The sequence below is a fragment of the Trichechus manatus genome, unplaced genomic scaffold, assembly GCF_000243295.1.
Source record: "Trichechus manatus latirostris isolate Lorelei unplaced genomic scaffold, TriManLat1.0 scaffold00057, whole genome shotgun sequence".
Classification (NCBI taxonomy): Eukaryota; Metazoa; Chordata; class Mammalia; order Sirenia; family Trichechidae; genus Trichechus; species Trichechus manatus.
This window is the reverse complement of record NW_004443993.1, coordinates 1,031,832-1,055,272: the sequence shown is the minus strand read 5'-3', so window position 1 is coordinate 1,055,272 and position 23,441 is coordinate 1,031,832. Positions and strand designations below refer to the sequence as shown.

Here is a 23,441-nt window from a genome sequence, read left to right as displayed (position 1 = left end):
ATTTACATATCACCCCATCCCTTCTGTTGCTGCCTGACGCTGTGACCTGCGTAATGGCAAGAGGCTGGTTCCGATGACCCTGTGGTGCCTATAACACAGACTCCACAGCCCCAGAGGCAGGCAGGCCTGCCTCCTCCTTCAGGCAGTCCCCCTAGGTTAGTTGGTGCAGCAAGGGAGGTGGGAAGAGCGCATGCTCACACACATGCAGGGGCAGGGAGGGAGGGGCACCTGTCTGGGGTCAGCCCCGCAATAAGGGGGTGCCCGCCGCAGCACGGCCTTGCTGCCCCCTGGAGCATAAGCAGAATTCACCCAGGAGTGCGAGCGGTCGATGCCCTGGAGATACATGGATAAGTGGTAGAATCTGCCAGCATGGAGGGCCCAGCACAAAACACCAAGAACGGATCACCCATGAGCCCCCATGGGTACCCATCTGCCATCCTGGAAAATGTGCATGTACGTATATGCACACGTATATGCACCTGCTGCACCAGGCACACGCTGTCCTCTTTGACACCATACCAAGCACCCTGCCACCCACCCTGGGGCAGCCACAAGGTGGAGAGCCCAGTGCAAAGTCACAGCCCCCAACGCTGTGACAGCCACAGCTGTCCCACTGCCCATTGTCCAGCCTTGGTGTATGCTGTTCTGTCTGACAGATCTTCTCCACTCTCCTACCAACAGTAAGATCAGCCACCCACCAATCTGGCAGCCACAGCCACTGAGGCTGAGATTCCAGGGCCCCCCTTGCCCTACCTTGCTGGCCAGGATACGGGAGACCTCATCGTCCACAGAGCCAGGGGTGCCTGCCAGGTCGGGGTTGCTGCTGCTGATGCTCTTAGAGCGGGCCAGGTAGAGGCTTGCGGGGCGGCCAGGGCCACGGGCCAACGTGGCAGGCTGCACAGTCACCAGAGGGGCCCCTGGGGAGGGAAGAACATGGTCAACCACTGCCCACCCGGCCTGGTGAGCCCCAGCCCCTTCCCAGGTGGCTATCCTTAGCAAAGTCACTTTCCTCTTCTGAGCCTCCACCTTCCTCACCTATAAAATGGGCGTGATGATGGCTGCTGCCTCATAGGGATTTTAGAGAGATCAAGATACTGAGAATAGTGGCTGGCACATAGTAAGCGCCACCAGGGGTGAGTGGTCATTATTAACTATTTAGTGAATAAAAAAATTTCAGCTTGAGTGCTCACTTTGTGCCAAGAATTTTGCATGGATTATGATGTCATTTACAATTACCAGCATCCCCATGGTGGGGGGTACTAGTCCCTAAGTGGTGCAAATGGTTAAGTACTCAGCTGCTAACTGAAAGGCTGGAGGTTTGAGTAGACCCCGAGGTGCCTCGGAAGAAAGGCCTGGTGATCTTCTGAAAAATCAGCCACTGGAAACCCTACAGAGCACAGTTCTACCCTGACACACATGGGGTCGCCATGAGTTGGAATTGATTTGACAGCCATTGTTTGGTATTATTATCCCCATTTTACAAATGGGGAAACTAATGCCCAGGGGTGATGTCACTTGCCCAGGGTCACAGGAGGCAGAGCTGGGATTTAAAGCCAGGCAGCCCAGCTTGAGTCCCTGCATCAGGCTACCTAAGATAATTGCTGACTGGCTAAGTTACCTGTCAGTCAAGTATAGAGAGACCACACTCCTGTGGGTGGGGCAAAAACAGGCAAAATTTTCTCTTGCAAGTAGCTCAAACAAGCCAAGACCTGTGCTGCCTCAGGACCTTTGCACATGCTGTTTCCTCTGCTCTTCTCTCAGATTATTTCCTGCTGGCCATCCCACCCCCACCCCCGCCCAGTCTCCAACCAATACGTACCACCCAGGGGGCTGGGCTCGGCACCAGGCAAGCGGAAGGCATAGTGGACATAGGCAGTCAGCAGTGGGCAGTGACCGCGAGCATCCTGGGCAGCCTCCAGGCTCCGATGGACAAGGCTAACTACATGGGCCATTGCTTCAAAGGCACCACGGCCCAGGTTTACTGCCAGGCAGAGCAGAGGTCAAGTTCTAGGGCCAAGGGTCGCTGGCCTCCCCACCCATCTCCCAGAGGAAACATAGGGTCTGAGAGGTCATGTGGCCATCAAGGGATCACATGAGACCTACTCTGGGACCAGGGGACTGAGGAGCCATTTTCCAGATGGGGAAACTGAGGCCAGAGAAATAAACGGCTATGGGAGATCACCCAGGACCAGGGGACTGAGGGACCATTTTCCAGGTGGGGGAACTGAGGCCACCCCGGCTCACCAATCTGGCCGCCAATGATCGGGGGCCGCACGACCAGATGCACGAGCTTGTCCAGCACGTGGTGGGAGAAGGCGACAAGGGGCTCAGCGCTGGCGAAGCGCAGTGCCGCGAGGCTGGCACGCAGCTCCTGCTCCACGGTGCCCTCACTCAGGACGGCGTCCTTGAGCCGGAATGGGAAGGCCCCCTCCTCCAGGACGTGCACCAGGGTGAAGAACTTGTCCAGGTGAGGGTCCTGGGAGAAGGCTGGGGTGAGCAGGGCAGGGCCAGGGCCCTGGTGCAGGCAGGCCTTGGGTGCTTTACTGGGGGGCTGAGTGGGCAGAGACCCCACAAATCAACAGGCATGCCAAGGGACCAGTGAACAAAGGGATGAACATTAAAGGAAGAAAAGAGGGGGCGTGAGCCGAACAGGTGGCCTGAGTGACCATGGGAAGCCCCAAGGCCCCAGCTGGGGTGGCCATTCGCACAGCCGCCCCTGCCTGAGTCAGCAGCTTTCCTGAGTGCCCAGGTCGGGCTGACCACAGTCACGTACTCGGCCTGAGGCCAGGCTTCCCTGGCCAGCGAAAACTGTTGCCCAATCCCAGGGCAGGCAAGGAGGGAAGCAGGGCAGGACTCGTGGGTCCCTGCCCCACCGCGTACCTGGGGGTGCACAGAGGACACAGCTGTGAGCTCCACGCTGAACACGCCCTTGTGGCCGTCCACCCAGCGCATGCCCGGTAGCGCCACCTGCGGGAGGGAGGCACCGAGTGGGCACCAGCCTGCCCCTCCCTCGCTGGTCACACCACCAGCCCCAGCCATTGCCACACTGGTGGCCAGAGGGTGACCCAGCCTCGGGGAGCAGCCCAGAGAGGGGGCAGATGGCAAGCGAGCACTAATGGGCCCCACTGGGCAGGTTGGAAGCCTGGGATGCTAATGAGAAGGGAGAATGGAGACACGATATGAACCAGGGGCACTAGACACCAGTGCTGCGCATAATGGGAGCATGAGCAGGAAGCGGGGCCGGTGGAGCATTAATGGGGGTAAGGCAGGCGCAGGCCCTGGAAGTACTAACGGGGAGACAGTGATGGGGAGGTAAGGGTGGTGGGGTGGAGACGCAGTGGGTATGTTAATGGAGACAGAGTGCAGACACAGGGGGCTGTTAATGAGGCAGGGCTAGGGCTAGCTGGGGGACAGGAAGGGCACTAATGGGGGCAGTAGGCTACACACAGAGGCATTAATGGGGTGATGAGGTAGGCAGGGCCCTGGAAGTACTAATAGAGGGACAACAAGGCTCACAGGGCATTAACGGGAAGCAAGGCGGGTGTTAATGGTGGGACGTGAGGCAGGAGACTTGGAAGCACTAATGGGTGTCAGTGAGGCCCCAGGGGCATGACTGGGAAGGCAGGGAATGCATTAACGGGGGACACGGCGTGGGAGCCTGGGAAGCATGACTAGGGAAATGGTGCGTTGAGGGCAGGGCCGGGGCACCTACGTCAGGTGTGAGCACGGAGTAGCTGGGCGGGGGCTGGTCCACAGACACGGGCAGACAGAAGGGGCCGGTCCTCAGGCGGCCGTGCTGCAGCAGCGGGATCCACTGGGGAGAGGCGGGGGTCAGCTCAAGTGGGCTAGGGTTGGGTGGGGGGCCGGGTGGGCTGGGGGCGGGACGCTCACCGTGAAGCCCACGGGCGTCTCCACAGCCGTGCCCGGCCGAGGCTGGCAGCTGATGTGGTAGAAGGTGAAGAGGAGGTGGTGGTTGTCAGTCACACAGGCCGGAAGACGCAGCTTGAACTCCTCATAGAACTCAGGGGACCTGGCCGGGCCGGATGGGTGGGTTCTGCTAGGGGCTGGGATCCCCCATGTCTACCCCAAAACCCTCCATGCTTTCCCCCCAGTGTGTCCGGGGCCCTGCTGCCCCTGCTGTCTGCCTCAGGTTCCCACATTCGTGCCCCCAGGCCTGTAGCTCCTGGTTTTCCCATGGTACTGCCGTGTCCGCAGTGCCACAGCCACTGGTCCTCCCATTACTGCCCCATCTCCCTCCCCCGTTCCCGCCTGCGGTAGTGCCATCAGTGCTGCCCCACTGTGTCACCCTGGCCCCCATTCGTGCCCCAGAACTCCTGCCCCGCCAGCCTGGTGCCCACGTACTTGTTGTGGTAGACCACTGGTGTGAAGGCCTCGCGGACAAACTCACTGCAGCTGGACTTGCCGAAGATGACCTGGAGGAGCGGATCGTGATGGGCCCGCCAGAGACCTCCCCACCCCCACCCTCCTGGGCACAGCCACTGACCGGCAGGGCCTGGCTGGGGTCCTCGCCCGCCATGTACTGCACACGCACGGTGAGGTTGCGCACAGAGCCCTGGCGGCTGCTGAAGTTGAGGCTGTGCGGGTACACGTAGAGCAGGTTCCTGTGGGTGAGGGGAGGATCAGAGAGCACACGTGGCCCAGCCAGGGGCAGCGCAGGTGGAAGAAGAAGCCTGGCCTAGGACACAGAGTCAGGGGGAAAGAGGGCCAGGCAGCTGGGCCATGGAGGGGCTGGACGCATGACTGGCAGGGTAGGGACAGATGACACCCAGGGAGCACAGATGGACTCTGGTGCTCTGATGGGGAACAGACGGTTATGTCAGGAGCAGCCGCTGGGGCCAAGCAGCACTTCAGGGCCAGCAGTCAGGCCTGAGCCCCATCCTCACCAGGCCCCGGGGCCTGACCGCAGTCCCGAGAGGCCACTAGGGCTATCTGGCCTGTCTTTCAGGTGGGCAAACTGAGACTGGGGTCAGAGGGAGGGGCTAGTCAGAATCCCGCCTCCTGCCCCAGGGACAACTGTGCGCAAGCCTCAACCTCCCTCTGGGCCTTGGTTTTCCTCTCTGTGTGATGGAGGCGTCGAACCTCCCAGCTGAGCAACAACACCAATGAGGATAAACAACAGAAGAACCGCACCAAACACTTGCGTGGCACCTGCTGTGTGCCGAGCTCTGTTCGAAGCACTTGACATGAAATAATTCATTTACTGCTCATAGCCACGACCAGCATTGCCTCCATTTTATGGATGGGGAACGGAGGGACTGGCCCCAAGTCGCCCAGTGAGTAAAATGGCATTTATCTGGGGCACGTGTGTGTCCTGGAGTCTTGCCGGGTGGCCTCCAGCGAGTCTCCACCAGCTATACCCGCTTCCCTAGCTGCCAATTAGGCTAATAGAGGCCCCACATTGCCGACTTTGAGGTCAGGAGATACAGTAATGGAGGTTATAACAATTCTGGGCAAACAGTTGGTGCTCATAAATGCCTCACTATTATGACCATTATTGTTGCCATGCCTGTCCACAGGTAGGGAAACTGGGGTGAGTGGGGTGAGCCACAGGGTCCCCCAGAAGGTGAGTCTGAAGCTGGGATGTTCTCTCCCTGCCCCCACCCCCACCTGGCCCCAGCCCCAGGCAGCGTGATCCCAGCGTGGGCCGGCCACGCACTCGTCTGATGCAATGGTCGCACCACCGCCAGGCACTTGCACAACACACAGTAGCCAGGTGGCCAGTTAACGATTGACCAGGGGCTAAGGGGGGTGTCAGAACATAAAAGGCAGAGACAGTGGCACTGTGGCTGTACTTGAGATCCTCTGCCATGCCCGTGCTCGCTCTGTGCCTGCTGTGGACACTAGTAACGGTGGCCCAGCCTGTCCTAGCGGCCCCCACAGGCAGCCCCGAGCCGGCACAGCATGAGGAACTGACCCTGCTCTTCCATGGCACCCTGCAGCTGGGCCAGGCCCTCAACAGTGTGTACAGGACGACGGAAGCTCGACTGACGGAGGCTGGACGCAGCCTGGACCTCTATGGCCACACGCTGGGGCTCCTGGGGAAGGAGGTCAGCCGGGGCCAGGCCGCAGCCCAGGAGCTACACACAGGCCTCTTGGAGATACAGGTGAGCACTGTAGCCGGGACACCGTGGGGTGGGTAGGAGTCTGCAGTGGAGTTAATGTCTAGGATGACCAACTATCCCGGTTTGCCCAGGGCTGAGGGGGTTCCCAGGATGTAGGACTTTTCCCTGATGAAGCTAGGAAAGTCTTGGACAAACAGACGAGTTGGTCATCCACCTAATGTGCCCCCATCTGTTGAGCAGACGGAGGAGAATGCCCTGCAGCTGCACGCGGAAGCCATGGCGCAGACACTGGGGGAGGTGGCCCAGACACAGCAGGTGCTGCAGGACAAAGTGCAGCAGCTAGAAGTCCGGTTGCAGGGCACCTGGCTGGGCAATGCACGCCACGAATTTGAGGCCTTAAAGGTAAGGGGGTCCCAGCCCTGGGATGCTGGGACCTTGATTCCTAGCCAGAACTTGCCAGGAACTTTGAACCTAGAGTCCCACAGACCTCTAGGTCAGCCTCCCAGCTCTATGGCCTCTACTTTATGTAGCTCCGGGCAAAACCCACCTCCTTTTCTGTGCCTCAGTTTCCCTGTTTGCAAATAAGGGCAATAACTGATGTCTCAGAGCAGAGCCAGGGACTTGATGTGAGTACAATACTCAGCATTGGACAGGGTACACAGCAGGCACTCAATACATGCTGATTAGAGTAACTGGTAACATTTATTGAGTGCCCAATAAGTACCAAGCCCTTTAACAACCCATAGGATCCAATAAGCCCATGAGGAGAGGACTATTTTATCCCCATTTTATAGATGGGGAAGCTGAGGCTACAGAGGGTCAGTGACTTGCTGGGTCACAAAGCTGCAGTGGGGGGGCCTGGGCAGGGTGGGATTTGAAGCCCTGGTGATGCAGTGGTTAAGCACTCGCTGCTAACCGAAAGGACCACATTGGAACCCACCAGGCAGTTCTCCTCTGTCCTATAAGTTCGCTATGAGTCGTAATTGCCTTGACAGCAATGGGTTTGGTTTTTGGTTTGGGCAGGGTGGGGGCATGGGAGGTGAGGCGGCCCCAGCTGAGGTTTCCGTCTCATCCCTGCAGGCCCACGCAGACAAGCAGAGTCACATTGTGTGGACCCTCACGGGCCACATGCACCGACAGAGGCGAGAGATAGTGGCACAGCAGCAAAGGCTGCAACAGATCCAGGAGCGGTAAGCCTGGTGGGGGCTGCCTGGCGGGGGCTGCCTGGCAGGGGCTGGGCATGCAGGGCAGCTGGCAGTGCAGGACAGCTGGGCATGCAGGGCCACCTCACTTGGCTAAGCTGCTTCTCCCTCCCCAGACTCCACACAGCGGCGCTCCCAGCCTGAGCTCGCCTAGGCGGAACTGAGGACCAGACACGCAGCAAGGGACGTTTCCACGACCCCGCGCAGCCCTTGTGCAAGGAGGCGCTGCCTGTTCACTGGGGTCAGCCAAGGTGCCGGACCCTGCTTCCAGCCATAGAGAGACAGAAGCAGGCAGGGATACAGGCAGAGGACACAGCCCTATTGGGGAGGAGTAGAAGGATATGTGCCCCTTAATGGCCACTCAAGCCCATTAAAGCAGAGCAGAGGTATTAACCCGGGTGTCTGCATGTCTGGAGAGAAGGACTCCACTCAGCCTGGTGCCTGCGTGCTCGATTCGAGGGCTGTACCTGTAGCTGGTGTGGGGGGCGTAGACCTCACGGGCAGGGAACTCCAGCATCTCCTTGGTGGGCCGGCCCCGGGGGTCTGGGTAGGGCTTGACGTGCAGCAACTCTGGGGAGAGGCAGAAGTGGGGGCTCTCGGGAGCCGGAGAGATGTCGATCTTGAGCTGGGCTGGGGAAGGGGAGGAAGCCAGTTGGCACCAACCTGAGACCCTGGGGTGATGGGGCCTCATGGCTGAAGCCCCACCCTCGCTGGGCTGTAGGGTCAGGGCTTTTACTGTCCCACAATGCCCTTCAGGTGGCTCCATCCTTCAGAATGCTGGCCATCACCCCTACTCCTCTCTCACCCCACGTTTGATCAGCTCTGCCTTCGGGACCTGCCCAGTCTTCCCTCTGCCACCACATCCACCATTTGACCTACTCACTGTCTCCTCTATTCTCTTTCTCATCGGGGACTTGTCTGTCACAGTCATCATTGGGTCCCCATGCCTAGCACAGTAAGTGGTCAGTGTGTGCTTGTTGAGAGACTGTATGACAGCGACACCTCTTGTTTACGGGGTACGCCACGCACCGGTCACGGGCCGCAGGCGCCGTAGCAGGGAAGATGGCCGCCGCATGTCCGCTAGGAACTTGAAGAGGTCCTCGTCACTGAGACGTTCGGCCTCCTGCACGTGACCCGCCCCCATGAGCTGGGGCGAGGGGCTGGGGGGTCCCCAAGGCAGAAGGGCCATGGGGGTCCCTGAGTGCCCCTCAGCCCCCTGTCCCACAGCCACAGCACCTGCTTAAAAAAGTTGGTGACAGTTAGTGTGGCTGGGCGGAAGCCGGAGAAGCTGCAGGCATCGTCCCCGCTATTCGCTCGGTCCTGGGGCCCCCGACGGCGGCGGTCAGTCCAGGCGGGTCGGCGCTCTAGGGGAGACAGTGTCAGAGAAGGACAGACGAGAGACAGGGAGGGACAAAGAGCCACGGAGATTCAGGCCTGGTACTGAGTGTGGCCACCAGAGGGCGCCCCTTCCCCGCCCCGAGTTGCCAGGCCCTAGGTAGTCTAATTCCTGAGTGGTGCAAATGGTTAACATGCTTGACTGCTAACTGAAACGCTGGTGGTTCAAGTCCACCCAGAGCCATGTCAAAAGAAAGGCCCGGGGATCTACTAAAAAATCAGTTACTGAAAGCCCTATGGAGCACAGTTCTACTCTGACACACATGGTGTTGCCATGAGTCAGTCGACTCCACTGAAACTGGGTACGGTGTCTGTGCCTCAGGGCCCCCATCAGCCCACCCGCCTCCTCACCGCCCTCAGAGTCCGAGTCCCGGTCCGTCTGCCCGGCACAGCTCACGATGTTGGCGAGATGCACAGCTGTCCAGGCAAAGGGCATGCGGTAGCGGCCCAGGCGGGTGCAGAACTGCTCGGCTGCTAGGCGCAGCTTTTCCAGCTTCTCTTTGTTCTGTGGGGGGACCCCCAGCAGCTCAGTGGCCAGCCCCGTGGGGTGGCCTCCCCCCCACCGAGCCCAGCCTCCTCACTCACTTTGGCCGTGTCTGCCTCCTTCAGCACCATGTAGGGCTCGCAGCACTCACTGATGTCACCCTGCTGCAGCACCTTCTCCAGCTGTGGGCAGGTGGCCGAGTGAAGTGCTGCCCGGCTGTAGCCCCCCAGCCTCCTAGACCCCCAAGCCCCCAGACACTCCATCCGCCCGAGTTCCTGGCTCCAGCACCTCCCATGGTCCACATTGCCCTCTGGATGGAGCCCTCCCCACCCCTGAATTCCACCCCAAACCCCAGGCTCAAGCCCACCTTTCGCTTCCAAGATTTTCCCTGCATTTACATTTTCATTTTGGGTGCAAACAGAGGCTGCTCCAAGCGTGGCTTTGGGCTATGGGGTCTGGGCTGCAATCCTGACCATCCAGGGGCTGGGGGACCCTGGACTCTCTCTGTGCCTCAGCTTCCCCATTTACAAAATGGGAGCCATGGTCACCCCAGGTCCCGGTGCTGCTGTGAGGACTAAAAGCAGGAACCCCTGTGAAGACTGACCTTGAGCAGCACCTGACTGTACCTGCCCAATTTGTTTCAATAGTGTAACCTAATGTAATGTTTTGGGAAAGGAAACTTGAGCTCACTCCTGGAAACAGAAAATCTGAAATGAATGTGCTAGCTAGGTTCTCCTCCCCTAAAAGCTGAAAAATTCTCAACTTAGAAAAGAAACATTTTAAACATCTGTCCCCGAACCTCCCACCAGCATCTCCCTCGCCTCCTAGCTCTACTGGGCTGTTACATGTGCCCAGGAGGCCCTTTCCTCCAGGCTGTCCATCCCCTATGGTCTTAGCTCAGCTGTCACCTCTCCATGGAAGCCCTCAGTGATTTCTCCCCACCAGGGTTGGGTCAGGGGTCTCCTCTGGGCTCCCGCTGCTGCCTGTGCTCCCCATCACAGCCCTGATCACCCTTCCTGGTGACATGTCTGTCTCGATCCAGGACAGCAGGGCCCGCACCTGCGGCGCTCACGTTCATCACCCCCTTACCCAGCCCCAGTGGGCACCTTGATGACCAGGAAGATGTCAGGCGAGGGGTAGGTCACAGAGAAGATGGCAGAGCGGGCCAGGGTTGAGATGGCGGGGTGGGTGCCATGCACCCGCAGCAGCCCTTTGGTGGAGTCTGAGTTCAGGTCGAAGTAGAAGTTCTCCGAGATCTGGGGGCAAGAGAGGCAGCTGGGCCACAACCTCCAGAAAGCCCACAGTCCCCTGAAGAGGAGGAGGAGCAGCAAGAGGAAAGGGGGCTCCTACCTTCTTTTTCTCCCGCACGTCATACAGGGCCAAGATCCCAAAGATGGGCTCAATTTCAATCTCGAACCTGTGGGTGAATGGGGGGCTCTTTGGCAGACGCTCTCCCTAACCCCTCTGCCACCCATACACCCTGCTCCCTCTGAGGCCCCCGCCCGGCCTCAGTGCATTGTGGGGGCATACCATTCCCTTTGGGTCATATGGAACCACCATCTATGGGCTTTGCAAAAGAAGACACTGAGGGACTGAGAGATCCCCTGACTTAGTAACTTACAGAGCCCTCAACTTTGGCCCTTGTTCAGTTGATATGGAGGCAGCTTTTGGTACAACAGTCTCCCCCATCTTGAAATTCTCGACTCCTGGGCCCCCTGTTGCCCTTCTCTGGGGTGTCCTCTGGCCCCTTGGGCCATGCCATCATTGCCACCAGGGCTGGGTCTTGTCCCTGCTTGCCTGAATGGCCACCGTAACCATCTGCCTGTTGTGCTCTGCCTTGCTGGCCCCTGGTCACTATGTACCTCCTAAGGAAGCATCTGGAAACTAGAGGCTCCCACTGCCCTGAGAACAAAGTCCTGTGTGGCCTGGTCAGCCGCCTCTTGCCTCATTTTCCCCTTTCCGGATGGTCCAGTGGCCCAACCACACAGGTCTCCCAGCCTCTGCACGTGCTGTGACCCCACCTAGCATGCGCTCATCCCCCTCCTCCTGGAATCTTAGCTCAGACATCTCCCCCCTTGGCTGGGTCAGGAGCCTCCTCTGGCCCCCAGCCCCCATCACAGCCCTGTGTGGCCATCACACGGTTATGTGTCCTGTACACAGTAGGTGCTCAATAAGTGTTTGTTGAATGGCTGGACGAGCCCACAGAGCCGGTTCCCAACCCTTGTGCCTGGGGCAGGAGGCCCACCTGGGCCTCAGGCCAGGCCAGAGCCTCCCTTTCCTGCCCCCGTCTTTCCGGCAGGAACTCAGGGTGGGGAGGGGCAGGAGCAGGCTCGGGTCCAAGTCCACATCCTGTTCATCTCCATTCCCACGCACTCTGGCTGCTCCCCGGGGGCCGACACGGAGGGGGCCCTGTGCGGCTGGAAGCCAGACGCAAGGTCGCCAGCGCCCCCTCCACCCTGGGTCCCAGCAGCAGAGCAGGCAACCACTGGACTCCAGCATCAGAGCCGGGCCAGGGCTCAAATCTTGGCTGGGCTGCTCGCAACTCACGTATTCTCGGGCACAAAGATTTCGCCACTCTGTGCCTCAGTTTCCCCACCTACACCTACACTCATTTCACAAAGTTGTGGTGAGGATTCAACAAGTTAATATACATGAAAGGCTGAGAACAGCGTCTGACACACGTTAACACTTAATGATTAGTGGCTTTGAGGATGAAAACGGAAGGATTATTTCCCCTCATAAAAGCCTACAGGTGTCCTCCTGGGTGTGAAGGCTGCACACAGTAATGACATCACTCATGCAGAAAGAGCCAAACACGTGCCCTGCACTGGAACCCACACGGTCTCCACACACGTCCGAAAGGAGGGGCAGGGCAGCACCACTCACTTGAGGGACAGACACTTGACCAGGATCCTCTGTCCAAAGTGCTCACGGGGTGGCTCCGGGCGGCTGCAGCGTTCCACGGCCTCATCCTGTCAGGAGCCAGTGGGGGCAGCTAAGACACATCCTCCGGGAAGGGCCTGGAATGCCCGGCCCGTGACCAGCTCTACCCTCAGACTAGACTCCTTTCAGTCCCCCACCTCTGAGCTACCCCATGTGCTAGTCCCCCTGCCTGGGATGCCCTTCCTCCTTCTTTCAATGCCTGCTCATGATACGGGTCACAGCTTAGCTGGCACTTCCTCCAGGAAGCCTTCCCTGACCATTCAGGCCCGGGCAGGTACCTCCTCTAGGTGTTCACAACACTCTAGGCATCCACCATCATGGTGCTATCTGTCTGGGTTGGAATTTCCTAATAGGGGGCAGGTCTCTCCTGCAGTAGACTGTGAACTCTGTGAAGGCAGAGACCAGGTCTATCTTGTTCACAACTGCATCCCTAGTGCCTGCCACACAGTAAACACCAAAACATGTTATGTGAATAAATATAGAGACATACTGCAGGTACCTACTAAAAGTTGGTTGGATAAACAGACATATACAGAAAGCATTCAATAAATGTTGATTTGACATAGAGATATGCACTAGGCACCCAATACATACTGACTGAATAAATAGAGGTATATAGTAAGCACTCAATAAATGTTGGCCAAATAAAAAGAGAGCTGTATACAGTAGGTGCCTAATGTTGGTTAAAAAAAAAAAAAGGTATACACAGTAGGTATTCAATTAATGTTGGTTGATTAAATACAGGGATATACACTAGGTTCCTAATAAATGCTGTTTGATTAAATATAGGAATATGCAGTAAACACACAATAAGTATTGGCTGAATAAATACAGGCATATACAGTAAGCACTCAATAAACACTGGTTAAATAAATATAGAGGTGTTAATAGGTGTTCAGTAAAAACTCTTGAATAAATATAAGGTATACAGTAATACACAAGGAGCCCTGGTAAGGCAGTGGTTAAGCACTCAGCTGCTAACAAAAAGATCGGTGATTCGAACCCACCAGCCACTCTTCAGGAGAAAAGACCTGGCAATCTGCTCTCATAAAGATTACAGCCTTGAAAACCCTAAGGGGCAGTTCTACTCTGTCATATTAGGGTCGGAATCAACTCACGGGCAATAAGAAATGAGCCAGAATCGACTCGACGGCACCCAACAACATACAGTAAAACCAGTTGCCTTCAAGTCGACCCCAACTCATGGTGTTGCCACATATGTCAGAGTAGAACTATGCTTCATAGGTTTTCAATGGCTGATTTTTCTGAAGTAGAGCATCAGGCCTTTCTTCTGAGGTACCTCTGGGTGGACTATAACCACCAACCTTTCGGTTAGCAGCTGAGTATGTTAATTGTATGCACCACCCAGGGTATACAGCAGGCACCCAGTGAATGTTGGTAGGATAATATATAGGGATACATGTCGGTCAGATGAGTATTGGCCTGAGGACTTGTGTGGATCTGCAGGCACCCACCTCGTCAGGCGCTGGGTAGAGGGCGAGCAGGGCGCTGGCCCGGTGCTGCCGCCGCATGGCCTCATTGCGCCGGTCCACGTCCTCGGGGGCTGCGCGCTCCAGCAGCGAGGGCAGCAGTGAGTCAGCTGCCAAGTTCCTCAGGTCGAAGATGCCAGAGGCACCGCTGCCTCGTGGAGTGTCGTCTGGGGAACCTGAGCAGCGCCGGGGATCTTCCTACCAGTAGAGAATGTGCAAGCACTGAGCACCAGCTGGATGCACCCTCATCCCACCTAGGTAGGACCGTCCTCATACCCATTCTACAGATGGCGAAGCTGAGGGCTAGAGAGTAGGGTCACTACTACAGGGAGTACCTGGGGACTTTGCTAACCTCCTTCTCAGAAACTTCTGTCTGGGGACCACCCTTCCTTTACCATTGTTGCAGAAGGCTACTCCTACCCCAAGTCCTGGGCTTCACGTGACCCTTGACTAGCCAATCAGAACATGCTATTTGCCAGCCCCAGGGACTGGCTCCAAGGTGAGCACATGCCTGGGCTAGGCCAATGAGAGCCGTCCCTGGGACTCTGCTCACTGTTGCCAGGGGAGGGAAGAGTTCTTCCCACTGGAGCTGCCACTGGCCCAGGACCCTGCCTGACCCCCCCACACTCAGCAGCAGCCAAAGCCAGAATGCCCTGGTTCAAATCCCAGTATGGCACTATGACCCTGGGTCTCTGACCCCAACTCTAAGGACCTCAGTTTCCCATCTGTCAAATGGGTTAATAATCATCTAAAAACAACAATAGAAACAATGACTAATTATTGTTGGTATCGAGTAGGCGCTCTGTCAATGTTGGTTGACAAAATACAGGCTTAAGACTCAGCAGGCCAGGGAAGGTCCTCCAATAACCTTGCTGTGCCTCAGTTTTCTTATCAACAAAATCATCACAGGATGAAAGGAGAATAAGTGCAGAATATTTAGTATACAGTAAGCGGTTAATAAACTGTCAACAACTATTACCCTTAAGTTTTCACTCATGGGGTCGATACATTTCATTTTAGCCTCAAGCTTATTTGGGTCTGTTTCCTATCATGTGAGACCAAGAGCTGGGACAAGAACCCATGCACATACCCCGGTGGTGACCCCTGCCCAGGGCTCCCTCACCGAGTCCTCAGGGCTGGTCCTCTCATCCCCAGAAATGTCCTGCTCAAAGACCTGGCGGGTGAGGCCCTTCTGCCGTTCACGTTGCGTCTCTGTGGTGATGGGGCTGTACGCTGCACTCAGATGCTGGTACCTGGCAGGAGACAGGTCTGGATAGCAAGTGGGGCTGAGGGCTCTCCAGCGGTCCCCAATTTGCACCCATGCACTTGCTGAGGCTTACATGAGGTCTGCAAGACCACCCACCCTCCCTGTGCTCCACCCAAGGAAGTCCAGCTGCCCTGGACTGGCCAAGACAGCAGCTTGGCTCTTCCGGGTTCAGACCCACCTCCTGTGGACGATGACCCAGTCCTCTGTGTACATCTCCACGGCGACCCTCACCTGGGCGTCCAGCTTTCTGTGGAAAATAAAATTGGGGTAACAGAGGCAGGGCCCAAAGTGAGGTTGGGACTGCACTTCTGCCTATCTTAGGATGGGGAGATGGAGGCTCAGAGAGAGAGTGTGACTTGTCCAAGGTCACAGACCTGAGCTAGGAGGTGAACTCAGGGCTGCTGGAGTCCAGAGCCTGATGGGAAATGTTATGTTAATGGGGGGCACTGAGGCAGGGTGATATCCTGGACAGGGAGGGCGGGATGCTGCACCCACCCATCCTCAGGGATCCCGGGCTCCGTGGTCCGGCATTCCCGGGGCTGCAGCACCAGCTCCAGGTCGTCAGCTGGAAACTCGACCATGTCCCGGAGGGGCCCAGGCTCAGCATCTGGCGGCCGGCTCAGAAGCACGTCCTCGAAGTCCAGGGGCTCAACAACCTCAGCCAGTGGGACCTGGGTTGGAGCAAAGTGGCTGCAACCCTTGCCCCCAGGGCTGGGATTAGGGGGCACTAGATGGGGCTGGGAAACCTTGGTGGTGTAGTAGTTAAGAGCTAAGTCTGCTAACCAAAAGGTCAGCAGTTCAATTCCACCAGGTGCTCCTTGGAAACTCTATGGGGCAGTTCTACGCTGTGCTATAAGGTCTCTGAGTCAGAATTGACTCGACAGCAACGGGTTTGGTTTTTGTTTTGTTTTTTTTAGGTGGGGCTGGGGTTGTGCTTGGTCTCAGACTGGAATTGGAGGGTGGTGGGAGCCATAGAGGGTTCTGGAGCTGCGGAGGGGCCACAGAGGAGAGTGAACACTGTCAGACTCTCCATCCCCATCAAGAATGCAATCCAGCCCCTCCTTCCAGGTGTTCCAGGCAGGAAATCATGCCCTTGTGCCTGGAGGGCAGGGAACTAATGGTGGAAGGAAAGGCATGGGGACAGAGAATGGAAGTTCAGAGTAGGGGAGAGACAGTCCCTTGGGCTCCCTGGTCAAGATGGCCTCCCCTCTCCACTGCAGCTGGAAGTATCTCCCATCCCCCATCTCTCCTTTCCCCCATCACCACCCGGGTGGTCCAGGCAGCAGGAGATGGGGTGACATCAGCCCAGGAGCCCCTCCCCGCAACCACCCATAGGGCTGCCCCCCTACAGGAAGCAGCTAGCGAGAGAGAGGCCCCCTCCCCCGTCACAGGAAATAAGAATGACGACAGCACTAGGGCCAGGATAAGGGATCCCCTTCCCTGCGACTTGCCAGGTCCCAGCCCAGGGAAGCCGCCTGTCTCCCCACAGGACAGGGCACTGGTGGGAGGGGGTGGGACAGAGCCTGGACAGAGGGGAAGCCCCACCCCTGCCAGACAGCAGGGTCCTGGGGGCACCCCCTCCAAACACTTACCCCCAGGGAGCTGCTGCAGCGCCTGCTGGAGTGGGGTGAGCCACTACGTTCCCGGGACACCTGCTTCCGCACCTCAGCGGCCACCGTTCTGTGGGAAGAGAGAGGGAGCCGCTGGGGGCAAGAAACTCAGGCAGCAGGCCCTGAGAACCTGGGCTTCAGGGCCCAACAAATTCATTCTATTTGGGGAGAGTCCAGGCTGTAGAAGGACAGAAAAATAGGCTGTGGGCCCCAGGGCTATGGCAGGAGGACAGCCCCCCATCCTCCACAAGCTGGGCCTGGGCCCGTCCAACACCTCCCCACCCCGACCATGCACAGATGGAGAAACTGCCTCGGGGTGGGGCCTGATGCTCCAGCCGGGGGTCTGAGTGCTGCCCAGCAGTACTGGCTTCCAGGCCTGGAGTGAGGCCTGCTGACTTCTAGCCTCCACTTCCTCACGTGGGGGCCTTTGCCCACCCTGGAGACCTCAAACACACTTGGCCTTGCTTCCTCCATCCCATCCAGAACGTGTACCCTGTCCTGCCCTTGCTATGGGGCCTTGGGCAAGTCACTGTAGCCTCTGAGCCTCAGTTTACCCATCTATAACCTCCCTGAGCTCACAGGCCTGCTGTGTGGAGCTGAGCACGGGGCCTGGCATTCAGTGGACACTCCATACCCACTGGGCACGTTCTCAGGGCGTGTGTAAGACAGTGAGGCTGGCCCACAGGAGGCTGCCTCTCATCGGCAAGTGTGGTGACCTGTGGAGCTGAGAGGGTGAAGCCATCGGAGCCACCACCTTCCTGGGCTGCCTGTACCTGAGCTAGCCTTCGAAGTCGGGGAGGATAAGGTTGAAGGGGCAAGACTCACAGGGGAGGGGGCTGAGTGCTGGATCAGGAATTTGGAGTAGACCCAGAGAGGCGGGGATCCCCCAGGCCCCCAATCTCTTCAGCTGAGCTTGCAAGGAGGCGAGGGAGAGAGCCATGAAGTTATCTGGGGGAAGACTGTGTCAGGAAGCGGGAACAGCAAGTTGCAAAGGCCCTGAGGTGGGCTCTGTGCTCTGCCCCATAGCAGGAAGAAGGGAGCATGGAGACCCCTACTCCCCAGGTCTCTGTGAATGCTGGATATAGGGCTGTCTTGGTCCCCACGGAGGCCCCACCACATAGTAGGTGCTCAATTAAAAAAAATTTTTTTTATGGAATGAGTGAATCCCTTCAAATCTGCTTCCTGGTCCAACTTGCCCAAGTCCACTCCAGGCTGAGTTGGGGGGAGCCCCAGACATTTTAACTGTGTGGCCTTGGGAAGGCAGGACATCCTCTCTGGGCTTGAGTTCCTCTTAAAATAAAGAAGCTGATTGCCTGGGTTTTTGGGCCTCACTCCCCTCCATTTGCCAATTTTCAGTGTGCTAGGAAACTTACTCATAGAGACTCATTCACAGCAAGCCAATAGGAGAGAGAAGAACTGGCCACAGGGTTTCCAAGGCTGGAATGCTTACAGAAGCAGACTGCCACATCTTGTTCGGAATTGGCTCGATGGCAACAGGTTTGGTTTAAGGAGCCCTGGTGGCACAATGGTTAAGTGCTTAGCAGCTAACTGAAAGGCAGTTCCACCGACCAGCCACTCTGTGGAAGAAAGATGTGGCAGTCTGCTTCCCTGAAGATTACATCCTTGGGAACCCTAGGGGGCAGTTCTACCCTGTCCTATAGGGTTGCTAAGAGTTAGAATCCACTTAATGGTTTTAGAGGAAACTTAAGCGCTTGACTACTACCCAAAAGGCAGGTGGTTTAAACCCACCCAGAGATGCCTCAGAAGACAGGCCTGGCAATCTGCTACTGAAAGGTCACAGCCTTGAAAACCCTATGGAACACAGTTTTACTCTGCACACATGGGGTTGCCATGAGTTGGAATCTACTCAACAGCAACTAACAACAGGAAATTTTCATAATAAAAAGTTGTACCCATAAAATGGCAATGCTGAGGACCGCAGACCCAATGGTCCACAGGCCACCAGCGAGGTGAATGTGTGTGGTAGGCCTGGGTGACGCTGAAGACAGGGTGGGGGAGGGGAGGATGGGCCAACTGGGATCCTCAGCCCCTTCTGAAAAACCAAACCAAACCCACTGTTGTCAAGTCGATTCCAACTCATAGCGACCCTACAGAACATAGTAGAACTGCTCCATAGGGTTTCCAAGGAGCAGCTGGTGGATTTGAACGGCCAACCTTTTGGTTAGCAGCTCAGTTTTTAACCACTGCATCACCAGAGCTCCCTTAGCACTATCTAAGACCTCGAAATTCAAATCCCTGTGGGCCAAACAAAACTTGCCCACAGCCCTGACCCAATGTGAAGGCCTCCAGTTTGAGACCCCAGCCTCATTCCTCCTCCAGCCCTGGATTGTATCTATTTTCTCTGTCAACAGTCCCAGAGTCTTGCTTCTACCAGCTGCAGGGTGAGAGGCTTGGTTCTGGGAAACTCAAAGGGTGTTAAAAATTAGGACTTTGTCCTCAAACTCCCTAAGCTGGGGCCGCCTCCTCCAGAATCATGGGCGCACAGGGGCTGGGGGGTGGCTTATGAAAGACGCCGGGACAGGGGACGAGGCTGGTCCTGGTCCCAGCTGTTCTGCAGCTGCTGTCCCAAAGCAGGAAAAGTGAGGAGGGAGGGCTCCTTCAAAAGAGGCCCCCGAAGTGGGGAACGGCCAGGTCCGCAATACTATGGCCACGGAAGCCAGATTACTGAGCCATCAGCTCTGTACTCTGATTGGAGCTGGACGAGTGTAGGTGAGAGACCGCCTCTCTCTGGGCCTCTGGGTTCAGGACAATGCCCACCTCACTGAGTGCAGGGCCTGGCATATAGCTGTTGTTAGGTACCATTGAATTGGTTCTACCTCATTTTGTTCTAACAGAACAAAACGCTGCCTGGTCTGGTGCCATTCTCACAATTGTTGGCAATATTTGAGCCCACTGTTGGCAGCCACTGTATCAATCCAACTTGTCGAGGGTCTTCCTCTTTATCACTGACTCTCTACTATGCTAAGCATGATGTCCTTCTCCAGGGACTGGTCCCTCCTGATAACATGTCCAAAGTACATGAGACAAAGTCTTGCCATTCTCACTTCTAAGGAGAATTCTGGCCGTACTTCTTCCAAGACAGATGTGTTCATTCTTCTGGCGGTCCATGGTACATTCAATATTCTTTGCCAACACCATCATTCAAAGGCATCAATTCTTCAGTCTTCCTTATGCATTGTCCAGCTTTTGCATGCTTATGAGGCAACCGGATATACCATGGCTTAGGCCAGGTGCACCTTAGTCCTCAAAGTGACATCTTTGCTTTTGAACACCTTAAACAGGTTTTTTTGTGGCAGATCTGCCCAAGGTAATACGTCATTTGATTTCATGACTGCTGCTTCCATGGGCGTTGATTGTGGATCCAAGTAAAATGAAATCCTTGCCAATTTCAATCTTTTCTCTGTTTATCATGATGTTCCTTACTGGTCCAGTTGTGAGGATTTTTGTTTTCTTTATGTTGATGTGTAATCCATACTGAAGGCTGTGTTTTTTGACCTTCATCAGTAAGTGCTTCAAGTCCTCTTCACTTTCAGTAAGCAAGATTGAGTCATCTGCATATCTCAGGTTGGTAATGACGCTTCCTCCAATCCTGATGCCACGTTCTTCTTCATATAGTCCAGCTGCTCGGATTATTTGCTCAGCATAACAGTAGGTGCTCAATTAAGGGTTGCTGTCACCATGTCATCCTCAAAGGCAAAACTGGAAAGCTGAAATTTCTGGCCCTGTTTCTATATGAAAGACGAGTGAGGCTCAGACAGAGGTGGTGATTCACCCAGGGTCGCATAGCCAGATGAAGCAGGGCCCAGATCTGAAACATGGTTGGTCATACTCTTCAGCACTGGACCTTCTACATCACCCACAACAGGGGAGCAGAGCCAAGAACAGGGGGCTCCAGAGCCCACCTCTTTCCTTTCTATACTCACCTCCAGCCCCCCAATTCTGTCCTGTCTTGGGTCCTTAACACCTAAACACTGACAACCAATTAACAACATCATGGTAAATGAAGGACAAATTTAAGTTGTCAAGGATCAACAATCAACGCTCTTGGAAGTGGAAGTCAAGAAATCATATGACGCATTGCACCGCGCAAATCTTCTACAAAGACCTCTTTAAAGTGTTAAAAAGAAAAGATACCACTTTGAGGACTACGGTGTGGTTGACCCAAGCCATGGTATTTTCAATTGCCTCATATGCACGCGAAAGCTGGACAATGAATAAGGAAAACCCAAGAATTGATGCCTTTGAATTATGGTGTTGGCAAAGAATACTGAATATACTATTGTCTTCGGCTGGGTTCTCTAGACAACAAAACTAGTAAAGCATATAAATATATACAGAGAGAGAACTTTATATCAAGGAAATGGCTCACGTGGTTGTACAGGCTGGAAGATCCCAAGTCCATGGGTCAGGATAGAGGCTTCTCCAGATTCACATAGCCGCAGGGGCTGGCGAATCCAAGATTGGCAGGTCAGAGAGCACGGCTCTTGCTCACAGGCTGCAAAGATCAAGGAATCCCAAGATCGGCAGGCAAGACCGTAGGTAAGCTGCTAGCTCAAATCCCAAGCATTGGAGATCAGACAAATAGCAGCCAGCTGCAGGATCCAGAGTGAGCAAAGGCCCTGCTCTCTGACCTGCCGATCTTGGTTTCGGCAGCCCCTGCAACTATGTGAATCAGGAGACGCCTCTATCCTGACCCATGGAGCAAGAGAGCTGAGTGCCTTCTGGCCAAAGTTTACTGGAGGAGTGGGGTGCCTCCAGGCACTTATCAGTGGAGCTAAAGAGCTTTGGAACACTTGCCTCCAGCAGGGCAGACGTGGGCAGTGAGGCTCACGGGGCTGAGAGGCCAAGGAACAAGGAAGCAGAAGCTGAAGAGACAAGGAACACAGGAAGCAGATCTGCCTCAGTCTCAGAAGGTAGGGACACAACTTCTGGGGTCTCAAGGGTGGAGTCGCCACTCAGATGGACTAGGAGAATGGTGCACCCAATCGAGAGAGCAGAGCTGCCATTTCAGTGGGCCTAGAAGGTGGAGCTGAAGCTCAGGGCCGAGGGGCCTCCACTTAGAATCTGGAGAGTGTGGCCAATACCTAGAGTTTGGAGGGCAGGGCCATTGTGTAAATGGTCTCAGAGAACAGAGGATTATTTTCAAGCCTTGAGGGCTGATGTAATGTATTCTGCTGACTTGCTTGGTGCCTGTTACACCTTCTTTCCCTCCAATTTCTCCCATTTGTAATGTAAATGTCTAGCTTGTACCTGTTCTACCATTGTACTTTGGAAGCAGATAACTTGTATTCTAGATTTCACAGATGAAGAGGAATTTTGGGATTTTGGACTCGGAGTTCACTTAAGACTTTTGCTATGATATGATGGAGCAAATTTGTTTTACATGTGGCAAGAACATTAATTTTTGGGGGCAAAAGGGTGAATGTCATGGATTGAATTGTGTCCCCCAAAAATGTGTATCAACTTGGCTAGGCCATGATTCCCAGTATTGTGTGATTGTCCACCATTTTGTCATTTGATGTGATTTTCCTATGTATTGTAAATCCTACCTCTGTGATGTTAATGAGGTGGGATAAGTGGCAGTTATGTTTATGAGGCAGGACTCAATCTACAAGATTAGGTTGTGTATTAAGCCAATCTCTTTTGAGATATAAAAGAGAGAAGCGAGCAGAGAGACATGGGGACCTCATCCCACCAAGAAACAAGAACCAGAAGAATAGCGCATCCTTTGGACCTGGGGTCCCTGTACTGAGAAGCTCCTTGACCGGGGAAGATTGATGACAAGGACTTTCTCCCAGAGCCGACAGTGAGAGAAAGCCTTCTCCTGGAGCTGGCACCCCGAATTTGGACTTCTTGCCTCCTAAACTGTGAGAGAATAAACTTCTCTTTGTTAAAGCCATTCACTTGTGGTACTTCTGTTATAGCAGCACTAGATAACTAAGAAAATGGTGGACTGTCAGAAGACCAGAGCCCTGGTGGCGTAATGGTTAAGGTCAGCAGTTCAAATGTACCAGCTACTCCTTGGAAAAAACCCTATGGGGCAGTTCTATTCTGTCCTATAGAGTCGCTATTAGTTGGAATAGACTGGACAGCAACAGGCTGACCAGAAGAACAAACAAATGTGTCTCAGAAGAAATACAATCAGAATGCTTCTTAGAAGACAGGATGGCGAGACTTCAGCTCACTTACTTTGGATACATCATCAGGAAACACAAGTCGCTAGAAAAGGACATCATGGCTGGTAAACTGGAGGGTCAACAAAGGCAAGGGAGGCCCTCAGTGAGACGGACTGACACAGCGACCGCAACAATGGACTTGAGCATACCAACGATCATGGAGATGGTGCAGGAATCGGCAACGTTTTGTTCTGTTTTACAGAAAGTCACTATGAGTCAGAGCCGACTGGGTGGCAACTAAAACAAAACACTGATGAATCCTCGAGTTCTTCCTGCCACGCCCCTCCTTGGCATGCCCATGTGGGGCTCTTCCAGGTATCCTGCACACAGCAGGGCCACAACCTGCCCTCCCACCGCCTTCCTGTCTCACTGAGGGCAGCTCCATCCTCCCAGGTGCTTGGGATCCAAACCTTGGCTTCCTCCTCCACTCCTCTCTTTTTCTCACCCCATGAGATGTGCTTCAGGAGTCCCCAGTGGAACAGGTTTTTAAAAAAGGAGGCAAATGGTGAGCATAATTAATGTCACCAAATTGTACGCATTAAAATATGCCGAAATGGCAAATGTTTTGTTATATAAATTTTACTGCAATTAAAAAAAAAGGATAGGAGGACAAGAAGGCAAATTGTCGAGCTGAATTTAATAGTTTTTCCAAGGAGGGGACCTCACAATTGCAATGGGGGAAACTGTAAAGATCAGGTCTGGGTTGTAGCCATTATTGAGATAAATTCTCCTAAGGTGAAAAACAGACAACACAACACGATGCTACAGAG

The 23,441-nt window shown here is 55.2% G+C and overlaps 1 protein-coding gene across 1 annotated transcript in view; it reads right to left on the bottom strand.

The window, feature by feature from the left end:
• DOCK6 (dedicator of cytokinesis 6) overlaps window positions 1-22,395 on the bottom strand; it is a 43,286-nt gene extending 20,891 nt beyond the window's left edge. The window contains exons 1-23 of the mRNA XM_004378326.2: window positions 22,362-22,395; window positions 16,863-16,872; window positions 16,457-16,544; window positions 15,360-15,535; window positions 15,043-15,111; window positions 14,721-14,850; window positions 13,583-13,795; window positions 12,051-12,136; window positions 10,515-10,581; window positions 10,271-10,420; window positions 9,266-9,346; window positions 9,032-9,185; window positions 8,522-8,649; window positions 8,315-8,408; window positions 7,753-7,915; window positions 4,505-4,622; window positions 4,363-4,433; window positions 3,892-4,030; window positions 3,713-3,814; window positions 2,881-2,967; window positions 2,245-2,476; window positions 1,820-1,981; window positions 754-917 (exon numbers count right to left, since the gene is read on the bottom strand). Of these exons, the coding sequence (XP_004378383.1) occupies window positions 754-917; window positions 1,820-1,981; window positions 2,245-2,476; window positions 2,881-2,967; window positions 3,713-3,814; window positions 3,892-4,030; window positions 4,363-4,433; window positions 4,505-4,622; window positions 7,753-7,915; window positions 8,315-8,408; window positions 8,522-8,649; window positions 9,032-9,185; window positions 9,266-9,346; window positions 10,271-10,420; window positions 10,515-10,581; window positions 12,051-12,136; window positions 13,583-13,795; window positions 14,721-14,850; window positions 15,043-15,111; window positions 15,360-15,535; window positions 16,457-16,544; window positions 16,863-16,872; window positions 22,362-22,395 (2,718 nt within the window). The remainder of the gene's footprint in view (window positions 1-753; window positions 918-1,819; window positions 1,982-2,244; window positions 2,477-2,880; window positions 2,968-3,712; window positions 3,815-3,891; window positions 4,031-4,362; window positions 4,434-4,504; window positions 4,623-7,752; window positions 7,916-8,314; window positions 8,409-8,521; window positions 8,650-9,031; window positions 9,186-9,265; window positions 9,347-10,270; window positions 10,421-10,514; window positions 10,582-12,050; window positions 12,137-13,582; window positions 13,796-14,720; window positions 14,851-15,042; window positions 15,112-15,359; window positions 15,536-16,456; window positions 16,545-16,862; window positions 16,873-22,361) is intronic.
• Between the last annotated feature and the right edge of the window lie 1,046 nt (window positions 22,396-23,441).